At 36.3% G+C, this 20,410-nt stretch overlaps 1 protein-coding gene across 9 annotated transcripts in view; it reads right to left on the reverse strand.

Annotated features, from left to right (window-relative positions):
• Nucleotides 1–20,410, reverse strand: part of LOC128249080 (histone-lysine N-methyltransferase SETMAR-like) — a 172,703-nt gene that overhangs the window by 138,615 nt on the left and 13,678 nt on the right. For 3 of the 9 annotated variants that reach the window (XR_016243660.1, XR_016243663.1, XR_016243661.1), the window contains exon 1: nt 7,353–7,485. The exons of 4 other annotated variants lie outside the window; for them this stretch is intronic. Coding sequence is in view for 1 of the 5 variants with exons in the window: in XM_089359937.1 (XP_089216063.1) it covers nt 17,968–18,249 (282 nt within the window). In the remaining 4 variants the exon portion in view is untranslated. Of the gene's footprint in view, nt 1–7,352; nt 7,520–17,836; nt 18,292–20,410 lie in introns of those variants that run through there. 2 more of the 9 variants (XR_016243659.1, XM_089359937.1) reach the window with 2 other exon arrangements.

Genomic DNA, 20,410 nt, shown 5'->3' on the forward strand with positions numbered 1-20,410 from the left:
AGAAGTTTGCAAAACAGCCCTAATTCTAAGGATGTCACATGGTTAAATAAATATGTATACCTCCTACTGTTTATGGTTTATATATACATGCTAACACACACACACAGACCTAATATAATATACTCACATACATACATACATATATGTTCAATTCTTTCTCCTTCCCTCTTGGCCCCTCTAAACTTCTCTTCACTCTCGACATCCAGAGCCTTTACACAATGATCCCTCACCACAAGTGGCTGCGTGCACTCCAACATTTCCATGACCTTCAATCCAACCCCCAATCTGACACATCCACATTTGTTCATCTGGCCGAACTTGTCCTCTCACTCAACTGCTTCTCATTCTCTGGTGATTTCTACCAGCAAGTCTTAGGAGTGGCCATAGGAACGAGAATGGGCCCAACTATGCGAACCTGTCCGTTGGCTACAATGAGGCCCAAATATTCTCAAGTTTCACTGTCCTACTCCCGAACTATACAGCCATTATATTGACGACTGTATCGGTGTGACCTCACTCTCTCATGAACATCTAGACTCCTTCCTCTCTTTTGTCAAATCTTTCCATCCTGCCCTCCACTTCTCCTGCACTATCTCTGACACCTCTGTCTCCTTTCTTGACATTTCAGTCAGCATTCATCACTCCACTCTCACCACCTCCATCCACTACAAACACACAGACTCACACTCATACCTCAACTTCTCCTCCTCCCACCCTAAACATACCAAGCTCTCCATCCCCTATTCCCAATTCCTCTGTCTATGCAGGCTCTGTAGTGATGACCATGATTTTGAGACTCAGTCTCAATTCATGGCACACCACTTCATCCTACCTGGATATCTCCTCACCACTATCCACACCGCCCTTGCCAGAGCATGTTCTGTGGACCGTGCATCTGCTCTCTCCCCCCGAACCCGCCCTTCCATCTCCCGCATCCCGTTTCTCCTCACTACCACCCCACCACCCTACCTCTCCAACGCACCATTCTCCAAGTCTTCCGGCGACTCCAGTCCGACCCCTCCACTTCGCACATCTTCCCTAATAGACCCTTCCCCTCCTTCAAACGAGCCCACAGCCTACGAGACCTCTTGGTCCACAGCTTCTTCCCTAACCCAACCTCCCAACCTGGCTCATTCCCCTGCTTCCGCCCATGCTGCTGCACTTGTCTTTACCTCTCCAACACCACCCTCCTCACAAGCACCCATCATCGACCCTATCACATCACCGATTCCTTCACCTGCACTTCTACCAATGTCATCTACTGCATCTCCTGCTCTCTCTGCCCTTCTCTATACATCGGGCAAACGGGACGTCGCTTGGCTGACCAGTTCACAGAACACCTTAGAGACATCCGACTTGGCAATGACACCTTGGTCTCATGCCATTTCTGCTCTACCAGTCACTCGTTTTGGGATCACCGCTTCTTTATTATCTCCCCTTCTTCCTAGCTCTCCTGTGTGACCCTTCTGTCCAGCATTCACCATGATAGATCGCTAGGCACTACACATTCTTTATTTTCTCTCTTTGTTTCTTTATGTGTATATATATATAATATATATATACATGTATTATATATATTATCTTTTATAATATTATGTGTGTATGTATGTTTGTATGTATAAAATCAGTCAGAGGTCCACAAATCAGAAAAAAAGCACGCTCTAAAAGTATTTGAAAAGTTATATTTTTATACTTTTATATTGTCCAGTATGCAATAACCAGAAATATACCATCTGACCATATACATATTATATTGCTTTATATTATATTATATCATATATATATATATATATATATATATATATATATATATATATATATATATATATATATATATATTCAATTAGAGGTTAAATTAGCCTTGTTAAGAAATGGTATCATCCAATGAATTACTGGTTCAATACCTAATATTTGTTGTGAATAATAACATTCACAAAACAATAGGTTTATATATAAACTATGGTTAATAATCATTCAAAAGAAAATAAGAAAACTGAGATATAGCATTTAATAAAAATTCAAGCATAGTCCCTTACAGCTGTTTCAATTAAGCTTAAAAAGATTAAATAGCAATTATTTAAATTGTTATATTAGGAAAAGTCTCTTCAAATGGTAGGAAAAAGATATATCGTTAGGCTATAGGAGAAGGCACACACCCAAGATGTCACAGAATGGGACTGAATCTGGAACCATGTGGTTGGGAAGCAAAATTCTTACCACACAGCCACACACATACACAAACACATAATGCATATCTATATACACATTTGTATTCATATATGCACATGCCAGCACTAGAAAAACTATTGAGCAAAATAAGCACGTGCTTAGGGCAACAAGGGAAGGGGGACACCACAGAAATGAAAAATGGTTTATGGCACAAAAGAAATAATTCTAAACTTATTAAAATAATATTCTAAGTGATTTATATGATCTGAGAAATTTATTTTATGGGCTATTATTGTTTATATTTTAAATTACATATGTAGAGGCACCTGAATCTTTGAAGTACTTAGGGCCTTTTTGAGTCCTAATCTGGCCCTGCACACCCCAACATATATATGTATGTATGTATGTATGTATGGAAGGATGGATGTATATATGTATGTATGTAGTCGAGATACAGCTGGCAATTTGAACATACTCCTTTTCATCTGTCCACTGAGGGTCACATGAATTTTGATACGTGTGTTTGTGTATGTGTGTGTGTGTGTGTGTTTGTGCGCGCGCGCGCGCGAAGAAAGAAACTTATTTAATCATTGCCTACTACTATATTACTTTGCATTACTCAATAACTCGCTTTAGCCAAAGCGCGTTGCGAACTGGGACCGCAACGCCTTCGCTATTGTTATCTGAATTTTTTCTCTAAACATTTTCCTTTTCCTTGGAAGTACCTCCACTTTCATCTCCTTAATAAATTTAGGAATTTATGCTTTTGCAATACACACAACAAGCACGCATCTATAAAAATTATCTACAGTTTATGCGGCAGTATATTTCTTTCTTTAATAATCAACTGAAGATCACGTTGAAAATAGCACATTCCGACAGTATATTTTCTGTGTCGAATTGTTTTTACTACTTAACAAATCACGCAACTATTTCTTGGCCTTTCACAGAGATTACTCTTTGAAACAAGAGTTTTTCTCTTTGCAAAATAGCTGTCAGCTGTAAAAATACTGCAACCGGATCATTCTACATGCTAATTGAGGAAGGTCAATTAGCAAGCAAGTTACGAAATCGAAGGATTGTCAGCTGTTCGACACACTGAATTTCATCAACCTCAAACACACACACATCCGAAGAAAATAAACTTGATGTGATTTATGTGACTTGTACATGCTTTATCCATCCATCCGCACATACGTACATACATTCCCACATACATACATGCATACATATGTAAAGCACCTCCAAGTCACGCAAACACACCCTTACATTGAGGGTGGGAGATTTATACACAAACATAAACAACAGTGTCGTCAATTCACCCTCCGCTGCTGTACTCGATGATTAATTAGAGTATCAGCTGATATTACAGCACATGGAGTTGACAAAATATCTTATTAATAGCAATTTAACTGTATGTGCGTGAGTGTGTGTACACACACACACACACACATAGAGAGAGAGAGAGAGAGAGAGAGAGTGAGGAGAGGGGGAGCGTGTGTATTGATTTCCGAATCGGAACTCGTGGAGGCTCGAGTTTATTACGTAAAGTATGAGAAAAACTTTAAAAAAAAAAAAAAAAATTTAATAGTCAAGTGTCGCTTATTTTTGTCTTTTAAAAGTGCAAATACATCTACAGTTATTCAATGCATCGGAGAAATCATTCTGAAAATAAACAATAGTATTTCTTCCGGTAGATACAAGCTTCAACGAACACTTTCAGATTATTCTTATTATTTTATGATCAATTCGGAGATGAGAAGGGCAAGTATTCAAAATCCTTTTTAGGCTCTCCAAAACTATTTTTTACAGCTTTCTTGAACTACATTATATAATTTTTCCTCTACATTTTTAAGAGGGCTGTGATTCGAGGGAAATTTAGCTTTTATTTCTAGTGCGTTGAGAGGGCATGTTGACTGTCCCGACTGTATGTCTAAACTATTCTACACCCCGCTTAGAGTGTTTTCGTTCTCTGATGCCTTTGAGAAAAATACGTACCTCACAAACTCCAATTTCATCTGTCGCTTACTGAAAGGTCATACGTCTAATTAAAAATATATACTGTGGTCTGTGAACGAAATAACCTCTCAAATCTTGACATTCTTCCCCAGTGCTATTTTTCCTTGTCTTTTTAAGTGTGTATTTGATAGGGGTATGGAATACATTTTATTATTTTACCTTAATTACTTCCTAGTTCTAGGAATATCATTTTAAATATAAACTCACACCGATTCCAATGCACCGGATCCGGTTGGCATAACTTCAGATTGGTACTCCACGATTTAATTTCTTCATTACCCTCTTTAACATATAATTTTTTATTTTTTTTTAATTTTTGCTTAAGTAAGTTTTCGAGGGTGTGGGTTACGATTATGTTGATAATATTAATTTTGTTAAGGAATTTCAAATACTTCTCCTTTAAGTTGGGGTTTGGAAAGAGCAAGAATGATCCCAAATTATACGCCCCCCCCCCCAATAAATTTTATCAGCATAATAGTAATCTGTACTTTTGAAAAGGTATTTCTGTAAATTGTCATTTAAAAATATGTACTTTAGAAAGAGTTGTGAAGAAACAAAGTCGAGTGGACGAATTATATAATAAATAATACTTATAAAAATATCGTTGAAAATGTTACTAACATAATCACGGAAATGTTTCATTAAAAAATAAACATATTTTAGAAAGTTATGAGGAAGTATAAATTGGGGGCGGGGCACTAATCTATAGTTATGCGATCTGGTTTTTTTGGGGTTTTTTCTCTTTTTGCCACTCCCGATTTCAGATATCCGCAGGCGTACTCATACGTCAAACAATCATCTGGGTTTTTTTCTTAATATATTTTTTTACCTGTTGTACTTAAGTAAATGAACTACACACAAAATAGTTTGACCATCGTGCTCACATAAACACTTTTTCAAAACAGAAGCACTATAAGCTATATAACATCTACCTTATATAAGAAATAGATTTTTGTTGTCTGTTTTGTGCAGTTCACTTAATTAAGTTGACATATTATTGTCACTTATTCTCTTATTTAAAGGTGTGTTCTTATTGATTTTAACAAACATTTTAACCTTATAAGAGCATAGAAAAGCAGTCGCCTAAATATCAGATTTCGCTAGTTACGATCCCGCCATCTGATGACGTTATTCGCACTGTGTATGGATACCGACAACAAAGAACTATTCTCTCCAACAGGTGACAAAAATATCAAATAAACAAATTGATCGTTCTCGTGTGAAAGAAATCGATCTTGTCCCTTCCAAGTTTTTAAACCTGTCGATTTCGCTTGTCTGAGAAAATTCGATCTTGTTCATTTTTAACCTTTACACCCCATGTCATTTTCGAGAGAGATATTTCGCTCCGTCACTACCGAGTCATTCGTACTTTTCTTCTCTTATTTTTTTCTCAAACCATTCTGTCTTGCAAAGCAAAATATATTCTGTTTTTGTCCAGGATATTTACGGGATATGAATCCATTGTCTCTTCAGTTGAGAGAAGCCGATAAGTTTTTACTCAGCCATTGCGACATTTCGCCATTGATGGGTAATCACATATTTTGGTAGAATATTTGGAGTGAAAAAGATCTTTAATGCAGCAAACCGAAAATGGAAAAATTGATAAAAAGAAATTTAACAAAAGTATTTTATGTGTACATTTATGCACGAATATAATTATAGATTTCTTTTCGTAGCGATGAGACCTCAACTTTATAAGGGAAGAACGTGGGAAGAAGATATGACGTTAATCATTTCTGAGCTTTATTAGTGTGATACAATAAAGTTACTAAACAGCAAGGCATTCTCACACTGAATGCAGGCTAACGGGGAATCGATTTTCATGCTGAATTGTCGAGTCAAAGTCGAACAAATTGATGAATAAACTTAATATTGCGAAAGCAAACACTTCCATGATATGTACATTAAAACTATATCTCTAAAATGGAATCAGAAACGATCATATATATATATATATATATATATATATATATATCAAGATAAATAGAATCAGTATATGAGTGTACTTTTCTGTTATTTTAAATCGACATAAAGTAATAAAAGTGTCTCAAGGCCCGACAGTTTCGGGTATTGCGCTTATCAAACGGCCATGTACGAAACTCTCGGCCCTTAAGTCACTTTATAACTTTCTGCCGTTTATAATTAAAGATTTCTCTCTCTCTATGTATATGTATTATGTATATATATATATCGTTTGTAGAAATAACATTCACTCACACACTATACCGTGCGTGTACATATATACAGAAACAGTATAATCCATACACACGTTTAGAGTTAAAGCTTCATTTCTCATCAACCGACTTCAACCAGAATTTTTTTTACCGTAGGGAGAGATAGCTATGAGTATTGAAAAGAAGGTGACAAATAGTTATGTTTAATAAAACGAAAACCATTTAAACTTTTAAACATGTCCAACACCATAATGAAGACCGAAAAACACCATAATGCAAACTGTATTGTGTCTTAATGTGTGTGGGTGAGTGAAGTAGGGGGGAGGCACAATTTTCGCGAATATTTGGGTGGGTGGCTCAGTACTTTACTTTTTAAACATCTAAAACGAGTCGTTAAAAAGATTAGAATTTTTCGAAATGAAAACCTCGTTTCTGAGAGAAAAACCAAAACTTTTTAATTTTTTTAATTTTGTTGACGTTATTTTTCGGTCCCTTTGATCTCTATTGTCAGGTCTTTATTTCTGGCTGCGTGCATCGTCCCAAAAGGCGATAGTGTTCTTATCCAATAATGTTTCTGGCTTAAATGGAAGGTATCTAGTTTGGATCCAGTACACATCTGTGAATAAGACACCCGATGACAACTAGGAAGTAAACTGATAGAAATGTAATGTAGATATTTTTAGAAATGTTCATCCCAGAAGATGAGATTTAGTCTGTAAATTAACATCTTAATACAGTCCTACTTAACACACTACATGTTATAAGTCAAAACAAAAACACTCACACAGATGAAATCAAGAAATTATTAATAATGGAAAATATTCTTGCTTTCATTCAGATTATTAGTGCCAGTAGAATAAATGTTTTATTCACGTGCCTACACACACATGCGTACACATATACACACATACATACATACGTACATACATACATACATACATACATACATAGTAGGCACATTATGGTCAAATGGTTACAAAGTTTACTTACCAACCACAAGATCCTAGGTTCAATTCCACTGCATAGCTTCTTGGGCAAACCTCATTGCTTTGAGACAACTCCTACCTTGTGAGTGAAATCGAGCAGATAGAAACTGAATAGAAGCCCATAGGGTGGATTGTACTTGTATTTGAAAATGCACAGCCCTTGTCACACTGATTTTGTCTGAGAATTTTATGGAGAGTACGCATGCCTGCAGAATGTTCAGCCACTCCACAGATTAATTCAGGAGCATGAAATTCAGTCGGTCAAACAATTGAAATCTACTTATATGTAATACTCTCTCAACCAGTATCAGTATGAGAGAGTCAATATGCATTCTATACTTTCCATGTGAAAAATTCTAAATGTTAAAATTTATTTTAATTCCCCTGAAGAAAAGCTTTTTTTTTTTATATGATGTAATTGATTTGTTCATCAATAAAAAAAATACATCTGAAACAGGTGTAGTGAACCTCAGCCCATTTATGTTATTATTTATACTACACCACACTTGGAAACTTCCCTGCATCAAATCTTGAGCCTACAATGGACTGTTGACTGCATGCTGAGTATACTCATGCGATTTTACATATACACTGAGTGTATTTGGTCTGCACTTGTGGATGGGTGTGTAACTGGAAGGACAAATCCATATATACTCTAGTACATGAGTGTCTGTTACACACTGTTGATACATGGGTATGCTATTCGTGACTCTACCTTGGTGTTCTTATCAAAGTACCTCTAAGGTAGCGAGCTGGCAGAATCACTAGTATGCTAGGAAAAATGCTTAGTGGCATTTCGTCTGTCCTTACATTCTGAGTTCAAATTCCATTGAGGTCGACTTTGCCTTACATCCTTCCAGGGTCAATGAAATAAGGGCCAGTTGAGCTCTGGGGTTGATGTAACTGACTAACCCCCTCCCCCAAAATTTCAGGCGTTGTGCCTTCGTAGAAAGGATTATTAAAATACCTCTGAGTTCAAATTCCACAAAGGTTAGCTTTGCATTTCATCCTTTCAGGGTTGATAAAATAAGTACCAGTTGTGTACTGGGGTCAATGTAATTGACTTTCCCTGTCACCAAATTTCAGGCCTTGTGCCTATAGTAGAAAGAATTATTAAAATACCTTGAATTTATTGGATCCTACAAATAATTACATATATTTTTTTGTTTAAGTATTATCTTCCTTTCAACTTCTACTTCCTTTTCTTTCTCTTAACAGTTACAACAGCGAGAGCTGATTATGTAATTTTCTCTAAACTAAAATGTATACTTTCCACGATCATATTTGAATTATTTGCGTTTCAATAATTTTTCTCTGATTTTACTCATTCTCAAATTTAATGGCTATATAGCGGTATGTAAACTGACTCAAGAAATCTCTAGTGAAACTTTTTATTGATGTACCTGAAGAGACCCAGAATGGTTTGAAACATGTGTTGTACCCAATAAAGTCCATTACACATTCCATCTCCTATTTTATTAATATTGTTACCTCAACTGCCAGTACAAAGTTCCTGCAGTAAATCTATGGATAACAACAGGTAATCGAAACTATGCCAGTGCTTTACTCATCATCAATTTATACATTTTGTACAATTCCTCTCAACATCACTTGCTATCTCTAAACAGCTCCCCTCACACTCTTGTGGAACATTTCTCCTCTATTCCCTCTGTACTACTTCTACTACACCCACTGGGCTCTGTAGGAAGGCCTTCTCTCTCTCACTCTGACTGTCCAGCTATCTATCTCTCTAACACCCTCCCACCTTCCTCTCTTTCCTTTTCCAAATGAGGTAACTAAGTATCTCCTCAACAGCCGAGAGGTCCTTGTCTTGTAAACTCATGGTACTGGTGCCACACAAAAAGCACTGGGTACACTCTGTAGAGTGGTTAGCATTGGGAAGGACATCTAACCATAGAAACCATGACAAAGCAGACAGAGCCTGGTGCAACTCTCTGGCTTACCAACTCCTGTCAAACCATCCAACCCATGCCAGCATGGGAAATGGATGTTAAATGATGATGATGATGATGATGATGATACTATATAAGGGGCACAAGCACTTTCATACACAGGTGTTGTTGTGTGATAAGATGTTTACTTCCCAACCACAGTCTTGGGTTTAGTCCCACTGCATGGCATCTTGGGCAAGTGTCTTCCATTATAGTTCCAGGCTGACCAAAACCTTGTGAATAGATTTAATAGATGGAAATGGAAAGAAACCCATCGTGTATATATATATATATAGCAGTTCGGCTAAAGAGACCGATATAGAATAAGTACTTGGCTTACAGAGAATAAGTCCTGGGGTCGATTTGCTTGACTAAAGGCAGTGCTCCAGCATGGCCACAGTGAAATGACTGAAACAAGTAAAGGAGTAAAGAGTATATATATATATACACACACAGACACACATACACACTCATACATATATATATATATATATATATATATAGAAAGTGAAAAGGTAACATTTGCTTTGAAGTGAGAGTAGAAAGTGAAAGATGTATGTATGCGTATGTGCTTGTTCATGTGTGAGAGAGAGAGTGAGTGAGTGAAGGTGTATGTTGTCATGTATGTATTTTTTGCATGTATGTGTAAATGGCACTCATTCACTCTCTCTCTCTCACATTCACATACATTATCTTTCATATACACGTACATAAATACATATACATACATCCTTTTTGTATGAATGTGTGCGTGTGCATGTGGGAGAGAAAGTGAGTGACTGTATTTCCTCCTAACATATAGTGAAATGGATGTCTTTTAAGGTACATACCCGTATAGAAAATGTGACATTGTCATAGGTGGTGGTATAAAATGTTCATGATAGTTGACTTATAGAAAGATTATAATGTTGAATTTTTGTAATGCAAATATGTAAATGAAAATAAAGTTTATTTAGTAGCCAAAAGATTACTGAATCTTTTGATACCTCATATGCCAAAATCAGAAGCTCAGTTTTTGAATGCATAAGGAACAAACACACACACCCACACACTCACACCCACACACACACACACACACACACACACACACACCCACACCCACACACACACACACACACACACTTTTATATATATATAGAGAGAGATATGTATGTATACACACACACATATATATCTATATATAAAACCATGCTTGTTGAGAAAATTGATATTTTGAATAAATAGACAGAGTTGGTAAGAGATTTATTTCATGATGTGAGAGCAACCATGCCCAGTTTTCCAGACTCTGATGAGGGTCCAAAATTATACTATTTGAAGTACAAGCAGCCATCATATTGGCGCCCACTAGAGCAAGAGATAAATTGTGCCAATACCAGCCAATCAGAATAGTGGACACAACAGGGTCCAAAATGTGGCCAAAGGCTAGCTGTTATCTACTACGTTCGTATGTATGCATATATACTAGAGAGGAGAGGAATTTCATTCAAGTGTATGCTACAAGTTAAACACATAAAATTCCAGTTCCATTAGAAAAGTGGCTTTACTCAAGAAGCAGAAAAATAAAATACTAAATACAACACTAACAATAGTTTTAACTGTTTGTTACAATTGCTGCAAATATTGTAACTGCAATGGGAACAATGATAATGCCAACATGTCAATGAGAGAGCCTTTATGTGGTCACTTGACCGAGTAGAAGTAGCTGTAAAATCTTCCTCAAATTACACTTTTTTGCTTTAAGAAAGGGAAAACACATTGGACAGTGTGGTCTTAGATACTCTTAAAAATATGGATGCTCAAGTACGGTTGACCTGGGGCTAAAAATCAATGACAATGGCAACCAAAACAATGATACCATTCATAACAGTAACACTTGCAAAAATAGTAACAGGTGTAACAAGAATACAACCAATACTGATTGCAGTGGCAGTGACAGCAGTTGTTTCAACAGCAACAATTAAACAGAGCAAGGAGCTTCTGCATGATTGTTTGATCTGCTAGAAACAGCAACCAAGTCTCCTTCAAATCACACCCTACTGTCTGGGAAAAGGAATGGAGACATCAGATAATGTAGCCCGATATACCCTTAAAATGATGGAATAGTCACAGCTGGAAAGCCCTCCATCAAAAGCCTGATCATTCAGAGTGGTCCTGAGAATAAACAACAACAAAATGCCAGTAGATTTGAAAATGAGAGATGTTAACTGGAAACTTGTATTTCAGTGAACATCAGCTTGCAGAAATGCTAGAAAGGATGCTAAGAAAGATTATTAAAAAAGTTAAGAAAACCTGCCAAACAAAGATGGGGAGAACTAAACTTATGACCTAAAACAACATTAGAGATGTGGACTTCCATATGTAATCAAAGTAGTTTCCAGTTACAGGAATTATATACTTCCAACATTGGAGTAATATGTTGGAGAATAAAAGATGCAAGCAAAGATAAATAGTAGATAGATATACTTTTAATAAAAAAATTAAGCAGCTTAAGTTGAGAAAACAAACAAAAAATGTGGAATAGATGACTGTTCCTTCAATGTCCAACATGAAAACTGTTTTGTTAGAGATATGGCATACATACAAAACAGGGATTAAAATTCAGAATAAGCATCAAATAACTGAGCAGATTCACAATATTCTTAACCACTACTTTGTATGATTGATTAAAAAAGTCAGGTTAGTAATGGTGTATTTTAAAGAGCCTCTCTTAACAATTTGGTATCTCTAAATAACATATTCAGATGTACATCGAAGTGCCTGAAGTACAAGAGGTTTTAACATTTGCAGAGAAGCAAGTTACTGTGATTAAATTATCTGTTTAGAAAATCTTTTTGTATACACATACTTGTTTGTTTCTGTCTTTGTTAATGTATACAACCACTGGCAGTTGACAATGAGCAAAATCCAGCGGTGAACCAGAAAATGCTTCATTTACAAGCAAAGGCTCTATATTGAAGACATTTTGGTCTCTATATTATCAAAATGAAGGTGTAAAAATTATGTTCAGGAAGCTATCAAAGAATTTTATTATTTTAGGTAAGGTTATCTAGAACAATATCTACTTTGCATTGGACAAGAGATAGAATGTGTCTGTTATAAAGGCTTTCTCAGATCTTTGATCAATTTAGATCCAAATAAAAAATAGTGTTGAGTATCAAGAGGTTGACCACTCTCTTGGTAGCTGAATAGTTATATTGTTAAACAGTAACATCCTAACAATGTTTGCTCTGTAATTCTGTACATGGAAATGTATGTCCATGTAGGCTAAACCAGTTCTCATTTCAGAAAGTATATTGCATTCTTTATTGTTGGACTGTGATATCAGTCATACTGTTAAGGGTTTGATTTGGTATAGACTTCAAGGGATAAATCCATTGTCTAATGCGACACATTTTAACCAGAAATTAACTGAGAGAAAGTAGTCTTTACAGTATCTGGACTTCAGATTGGCACACAACAATTGCAACTTACATTTGATATGCTTTAGTCCTGTAATTTACAATCTTTGGATAGTTGTATACATATTTTCCAAATGCTTGTCTGTTATTTAACAGTATGCTTGCTTTTGTTACATTTTTTACAATGCTTGCAACCCAAGCTGACATAATTAAGTCCCTTTCAAATGGTTGTCATTTTGATTACACCATATTATAAGAATATAGTATTGCTATTATAATAGTAATATAATTATAAAGACACTAGTTGCTAATTAGCTCAGGGTAAAGAAAACCAATAACCAAAGACAGTTCAACCATTACCATCACATCTTTTATTTACACATAATGTATTTAGGATTACATGATCCAATGTTCCCTTTCTTTTTGAAGATGATAAGGTGTGACTTGAAGATTTGGTTGCTACTTCTTGCAGGTGAGTAACCATATAGGGGCTTCCCTATTGCTTCAAGAATACCTGTTTTAGAATACAGTGTTGTTAACTCCAGATATTTTATAATGACTTAAACAGGCCAACGAGAGAATTTTTTCACAGTCTTTTGACTAAATCTTCCTTAAATCACATTCTACCATCTTTGGTAGGATTCAATATATGGTTCAAGCAAAAGCCTTCATTGTCATGACTCCAGTTGGAAATTTTCTACCAATTGTGTGAACACTACTTTTACTCAGACAACAGTCTCAAATTACCAAACTCTTTGTTGTTTGAACAATTTTAAAAAAAGGGGGGAAATTTAATACAGGCACAGAATCATCATCATCATCATCATCGTTTAACGTCCGCTTTCCATGCTAGCATGGGTTGGACGATTTGACTGAGGACTGGTGAAACCGGATGGCAACACCAGGCTCCAGTCTGATTTGGCAGAGTTTCTACAGCTGGATGCCCTTCCTAACGCCAACCACTCAGAGAGTGTAGTGGGTGCTTTTACGTGTCACCCGCACGAAAACGGCCACGCTCGAAATGGTGTCTTTTATGTGCCACCCGCACAAGCCAGTCCAGGGGCACTGGCAACGATCTCGCTCGAAAATCCTACAGGAGCCAGTCAGGCGGTACTGGCAACGGCCACGCTCAAAATGGTGCATCTCATGTGCCACCCGCACAAGAACCAGTCCAGGGGCACTGGCAACGATCTTACTTGGCTTGCCGGGTCTTCTCACGCACAGCCCATTTCCAAAGGTCTCGGTCCGTAGTCATCGCCTCGGTGAGGCCCAATGTACGAAGGTCTTGCCTCACCACCTCAGCCCAGGTCTTCCTGGGCCTACCTCTTCCACGGGTTCCCTCAACTGTTAGGGTGTGGCACTTTTTCACGCAGCTATCCTCCTCCATTCTCACCACATGTCCATACCAGCGCAATCGTCTCTCTTGCACGCCACAACTGATGCTTCTAATGTTCAGCTTTTCTCTCAAGATACTTACACTCTGACGGGTATTCACATTGACATTACACATCCAACGGAGCATACTGGCTTCATTCCTTGCGAGCTTACGTATGTCCTCAGCAGTTACAGCCCATGTTTCACTGCCATGTAGCATGGTTGTTCGTACGCATGCGTCATACAGTCTGCCTTTTACTCTGAGTGAGAGTCCCTTTGTCGCCAGCAGGGGTAAGAGCTCTCTAAACTTTGCCCAGGCTATTCTTATTCTAGCAGCTACACTTTCAGCGCACCCACCCCCACTACTAACTTGGTCGCCCAGATAGCGGAAGCTATCGACTACCTCTAGTTTTTCACCCTGGAATGAGATAGAAGTTGTTTCCTGTTTGTTTGCAGTCTTTATTGCACCTGAACATCTGCCACAAACAAAAACTAACTTGCTAGTTAACCTGCCTTTGATGTTGCTGCACCTCTTATGTGTCCATAGCTTGCACCGGGTACATCTTATAGAGTTACTACCTACTCCTTTTCTACATACTGAGCAGGGCCATCTACCTGAAGGGGTTTGTGTTTTATCTACCTTCCTACTTATTAGGATTTTGGTTTTAGCTAGGTTGACTCTAAGGCCCTTCAATTCTAGACCTTGCTTCCACACCTGAAACTTCTCCTCTAGTTCTGATAGTGACTCCGCAATTAGGGCAAGGTCATCAGCATAGAGGAGCTCCCAGGGGCAACCTGTCTTGAACTCCTCTGTGATTGCCTGGAGGACTATGGTAAATAATAGGGGGCTGAGGACGGAACCTTGGTGGACCCCTACCTCTACCCGGAATTCATTGCTGTACTCATTTCCAACCCTCACCTTACTGGCCGCATCTCTGTACATGGCTCGCACAGCTCTCACTAGCCATTCTTCTATCCCAAGTTTCCTCATTGACCACCAGATAAGGGATCGGGGGACCCTGTCAAAGGCTTTCTCCATGTCAACGAAAGCCAGGTACAGAGGTTTATCCTTGGCTAGGTATTTCTCTTGCAACTGTCTCACTAGAAATAAGGCATCAGAATGATAATTTAAACTTGAAAGTCTACAACTAGTAGCAACATTGATGAAATGACCATCATGTATATACTGTACATCCTGATCTCTGGGTAAGAAGCAATATGATTGAAGTGCCTAATATATTTATATATCTAGAAGGCAAAGTATGAGCAAAAAAAAAAAAACTGGAAAAAGCAGTAGTCTGTGCCTTTTAGATTTGTAGTCTGTGTTTTTAGAAATACTTTTAGGCTACAGTAGAAGACAGTGTATAATACTTACTACACTATGTTTTTATTTTGTTTAGAGATAAGAGTTTAAAAGGCACTGATTTTTATAGAGTGAAGGAAGCATGGATTTCTTTGAGATAAGAGTGAAGAAAGCATGCATTGCTGTATTTAATAATGTACCCTATGATTAGTCATAGAATTAGTGATTTATATCCTGTCATTGGAATTGTTTTGTCAATCACCAAGATTCTTAACCTCAATGGTCGAACCCAACTAGTTTTTTCAAGGAATGTATGTATTGCAGATTGTATAACACTATTTTAAATGGTGGCAGTACTGTAAAAGTGATGAGTGTTTCATTTGCTTCAATTTTGAGTTTAATTACGTCAACAAAAAGGGTATCAGCAACAGTCTGACATCGTATGCAAGGGAAGGTTTATCTCTCATTTGTTTTACCCTGCAGGATCTGAAGATAAACATTTGCCTTGTGGATACTAGTGACACCAAAAATAATTTTTATTTATATATATATTCACTTTTAGATACCGGTGAAGGAAATGTCAACCAGTATTGCAATTGATAAAGGAGAATAATTTGTTTTTCTACTTATAGTACTTAGCTTGACCTGTACAATATAGCTGCATGACATAATTAAAAGAGAGAATACAAGTGCAGCAGATAGACTAACAACAGAGATTAGCAAAATAACAGAAGTTCTTTCTCCTAGTCTTTTGCTTTTTATTTTATTACGGAGGTTGTACTAGCAATAAAAACAGATGTACTAACAGCCACAATGTTATATGTGTGGTGTATGTGTGTGTGCATGTGCTCAAGTGTGTGTGTATGTATGTTTGTATGTATGTATGTAGCAGTTAGAAGACAAACTACAAAGATGAAGCAATAATGGCACAACAATGAAATCAACAATAGCTGTAAGAATGTGACAGATGCTAAATGTACAAGGAAAAGTACGCAAAGGTATAACGATGGAAAGAAGTAGAAAAAATAACTACAGAAGAGTCAGTTGTAAAGTCAATAACAGTAACAAACACAGCAGTGGTAGAAAGGGCTGTAGCAATAATGACAACTGTAGGAAAGGTTCATTTGATGAAGTTTTGGATGACAGACTGAATTCTGGACATCAAGACAGTGATATAGATTTGCAACAGCATATGTTCAGATGGAAAGGAAGCATTTGAGTTCAATCCTATATATTTTCTTTGAGATAAAAAAAAAAGCAAGTTAAATTTGTCAATAACAACAACATCATCATCATCATTGTTGCCGTCATCATCATCATCATCATAATCATCATCATCATTATCATCTTTATCACTGTCGTCATCCTCATTGTCATCGTTGTCATCGTCATCATCATTGTTGTCATTGTCGTCATCGTTGTTGTCATCATTGTCATCATCATTATCATGTCATCGTCACCACCACCACCACCACCATCATCATCATCATCATTTTACATCCACTTTTCTAGCATGGCCACAGTCTAATATTTGAAACAAGATAAAAGATATCAAAACAGAAGACTGGAAAATTTGACACTTTTAATTCCATGTTACATGTGTTTCACTACTGGATAGGAAGCACAAAAGTATACATGTTGAAGAAAATGTATATAATCTCCTATCTGTAATTCTTCAGAATCCTTGTCTGAAGAATTATGAATAGAATTCATTGGAAATTTCAATTGCTATGGATATCTCATCTAAAATAAAACATCTATATACATAGATTTGTTTAATGTGAACAAGCAGATGAGCTTCATGAGGACATTGCTTGGATTATAACCCCTGATATATATATATATATATATATATATATATATATATATATATATATCAGGTCATCCCATAAATTTTGTCCGAATTTTGAATTAAGAAAACAAGTGATCAAATGTTATATTTAAATGAAATTTAATCATCAATGTACTTTCCCTGATTATCTATGACTTCCTTCCATCTATTTACAAGCTTTTTAATCCCATCAATGTAAAACTCTTTTGGTTTCAAACCGAAGAACTCTGAAATGTCAGTTGCGACCTCCTCCTGGCTTGCAAAAGTTATGTCCCCTAAATGATTCTGTAAACTACGAAACAAATGGTAGTCTGAAGGAGCAAGGTCAGGAGAATAAGGTGGATGAGGAATTTTTTCCCAACCAAGCTCTTCGATCTTCTGTGATGTGATCTTTGCAGTGTGGGGTTGCGCATTGTCCTGATGAAACAGCACTCTTTTTCAATTCACTAAAGCGGGTCTTTTTTCTTCAAAGCTTGGTTCAAATGCTCTAATTGCTAACAGTAGACTTGAGCATTGATTGTTGCATTAGGTGATAACAATTCAAAGTGAATTACTCCATTGCAATCCCACCAGATAGAGAGAAGAACCTTTTTCCCATGAAGTTCCGTTCTCAGTTGTGGTTGAGCTTTTTCCTTTTTACCAAGCCACTGTTTACGACGTTTAACATTTTGATAGAAGATCCATTTTTCGTCACCAGTCACAAATCTATCCAAAAAGGGTGAAATAAGTTCGCGAGAATGGAGAGAAGAGCAGATGTCAACTCAGGATTTGCAGTTGCTTTCAGACAATTCATGAGGTACCAATTTTTCAAGTTTAGGAACATTTCCAAGTTGTTGAAGATGACGATGAACAGTTGTATGGTTTGAACTAAACTTTATTGCCAATTCTTCAACTGATAAGGCAGGATTTTCTTCAAGTAATGCCTCAAGGAGCTTATCATCAAACTCAACTGGATGTCCTGTTCGATCCACTTCAGCTGCAAAGTTTCCTTTTTTGTACTCATAAAGCATTATGTGCCTCAAATGCTCTTTGGATACTTCCATGTTAGAAAGGGTTTTAATCAAAGAAATTTCAATTCTATTATTCTGTAAAATAATATTTAATTAGTTTAAATGTATACAAATGCATAAAAATAATTTTTAATTCCATCAGACATTCTAAAATACTATTAAATTTCATTCAATTTTAAAATAGGTAAAATCAGACAGAACTTATGGGATGACCTGATATATATATATATGTACAGTACTGTGCAAAAGTCTTTGGCTACTTTAAATTATTGTAAATTTCTACTAATTGCCAACTTATAAGTTCATGTTTTGCATTGTGTTTTTTATCGATGAAATATTGGCCCTGTTGGAGTCATTTCCATACCTAATCATTATATTTTGTAGTAGGGGTTCTGAAAGAGAGGGAAAGATGCGAGATGACCACCAAAAATGGCCATGCAAAAGTTTTCAGCCAGCTCACACAAACCAATCAAAATACAGTGTTTTAAAACAGAAAAATGTCTATAATGAAAATTTATTACATAATGTTCATTTCAAGAAGTTTCTGAATATTGTTAATATTTCGTGTGGCTTCCCTTAGCTTGAATAATTACTTCAATGCACCTGGGAAGAGATGCATTACAAATCCTTCACCATCTTCACAGGTATGAGATGCCATTCTCTGTGGCTGAGCTTCCACAACTCTTCAAGATTGCATAGATTCTTCTGAAGATCCCTTCTCTTTAGTTCTGTCCCATATTCTCAATGATATTTTAGTCAAGGCTCTGAGCTGATCAATCTTTCAATAAGGTAACACCTTCATCAGCCAAATTCTGTTGTGTTGCATGTGATCTGTGACATGGAACTCCATCATGCTGAAAAATCTTGCCTTCATCCAAGATTGGTATCAAATTGTCCTTCAGCAACTGGATGTATTTGGCACTATTCAAGTTACTGTCAATTTCTTACCAACTTACTTGAACCATCACTTTTTTATGTATCCCCAATGCATCAGACTTACCCCCAAATTTCACTGTTTTCATCATGTAACGTGGGTCGTTTTGCTTTCTAATAAGAGAGAATTAGTCAGAAGGCCTACAGGAAAGTGAAACAACTGTTACATGACAAAAACAGGGAAGTCTGGGGGTAAGAGTCTGATGGAAATGACTCCAACAAAGCCAATGTTTCAGCTGTAAAAAATGCAATGCAAAACATCCACTTATAAGTTGGCAATTAGTAGAAATTTACAATAATTTAAAGTGGCCGAAGACTTTTGCATGGTACTGTATCATCATACACACTAGCTGAGTATTCTGTCTTTACCAGATGATTTTCACAATAGAATGCCTTGGCAGACTTTTGGAATAGTACATCCACATAAGTTGGATTTCCCCTATTTTCATGAGAGTTTTGCAAATTTCTTTTCACCACACCTTTGAAAATAGATTATTTTTTTATGAAAAAAGTTTTGAAAAATTTACGAATCCCCCTCCTCCAATTCAGTCCAATTGTTTTTGCACTACACACTTAACCCATTACCTACCAGTGATCTCATATGAGATCACTTAAAAATTACAAATTTCGTAATTATCTGTCAATATTCACACATATCTAACCTTTTTGCTATATCTACTAGGTATATTTCTCTGATATTCAAATGAGGTTTGCTATTTTTTCACCCAATATCTCGCTTATTTCTATTTAAAATGTTATTTTGAAATGTTATTTTGATGATTCCAGCGTGTTTCAAAGGCTGTTTTATGCTAGAAATCAAAGTTTCATAAAAAAAAATTTCAGTTAATAGAATTATAGGAGGTGATGAGTTAAAAACAATGGGAAGAAATTTTGAAAATTTATGAATTTCTTCACTTACTAAATACTGATTTTGGTTAAATTTTTGTACTGTGCACTTAAAAATGATGGGAGAAGACTCGAAGGTTAAAAAAATAATTTGGGAAATCAGCAAATACCATTACATTCCACACTTCCTTTATTTTCAAACAGCAAATAAAATGTAATTTAAAAACAGTAGTGAAATTTTTAAAAAATTACTTCAACCACCACCACCACCATAAATCCTAAAAGTTTTATTTTTAATTTAAAAAAAAATCATAATTTTAAAATACAGATAGTCCAATCAGCAATTTGTTTCTGTTTATAATTTCAAAACAATTTTCAAGCAAAAAAGTGTGTGATTTAAGGGAGATTTAGCTAT

Source organism: Octopus bimaculoides, chromosome 11 (genome assembly GCF_046866305.1).
Source record: "Octopus bimaculoides isolate indiv1 chromosome 11, ASM4686630v1, whole genome shotgun sequence".
Taxonomy (NCBI): Eukaryota; Metazoa; Mollusca; class Cephalopoda; order Octopoda; family Octopodidae; genus Octopus; species Octopus bimaculoides.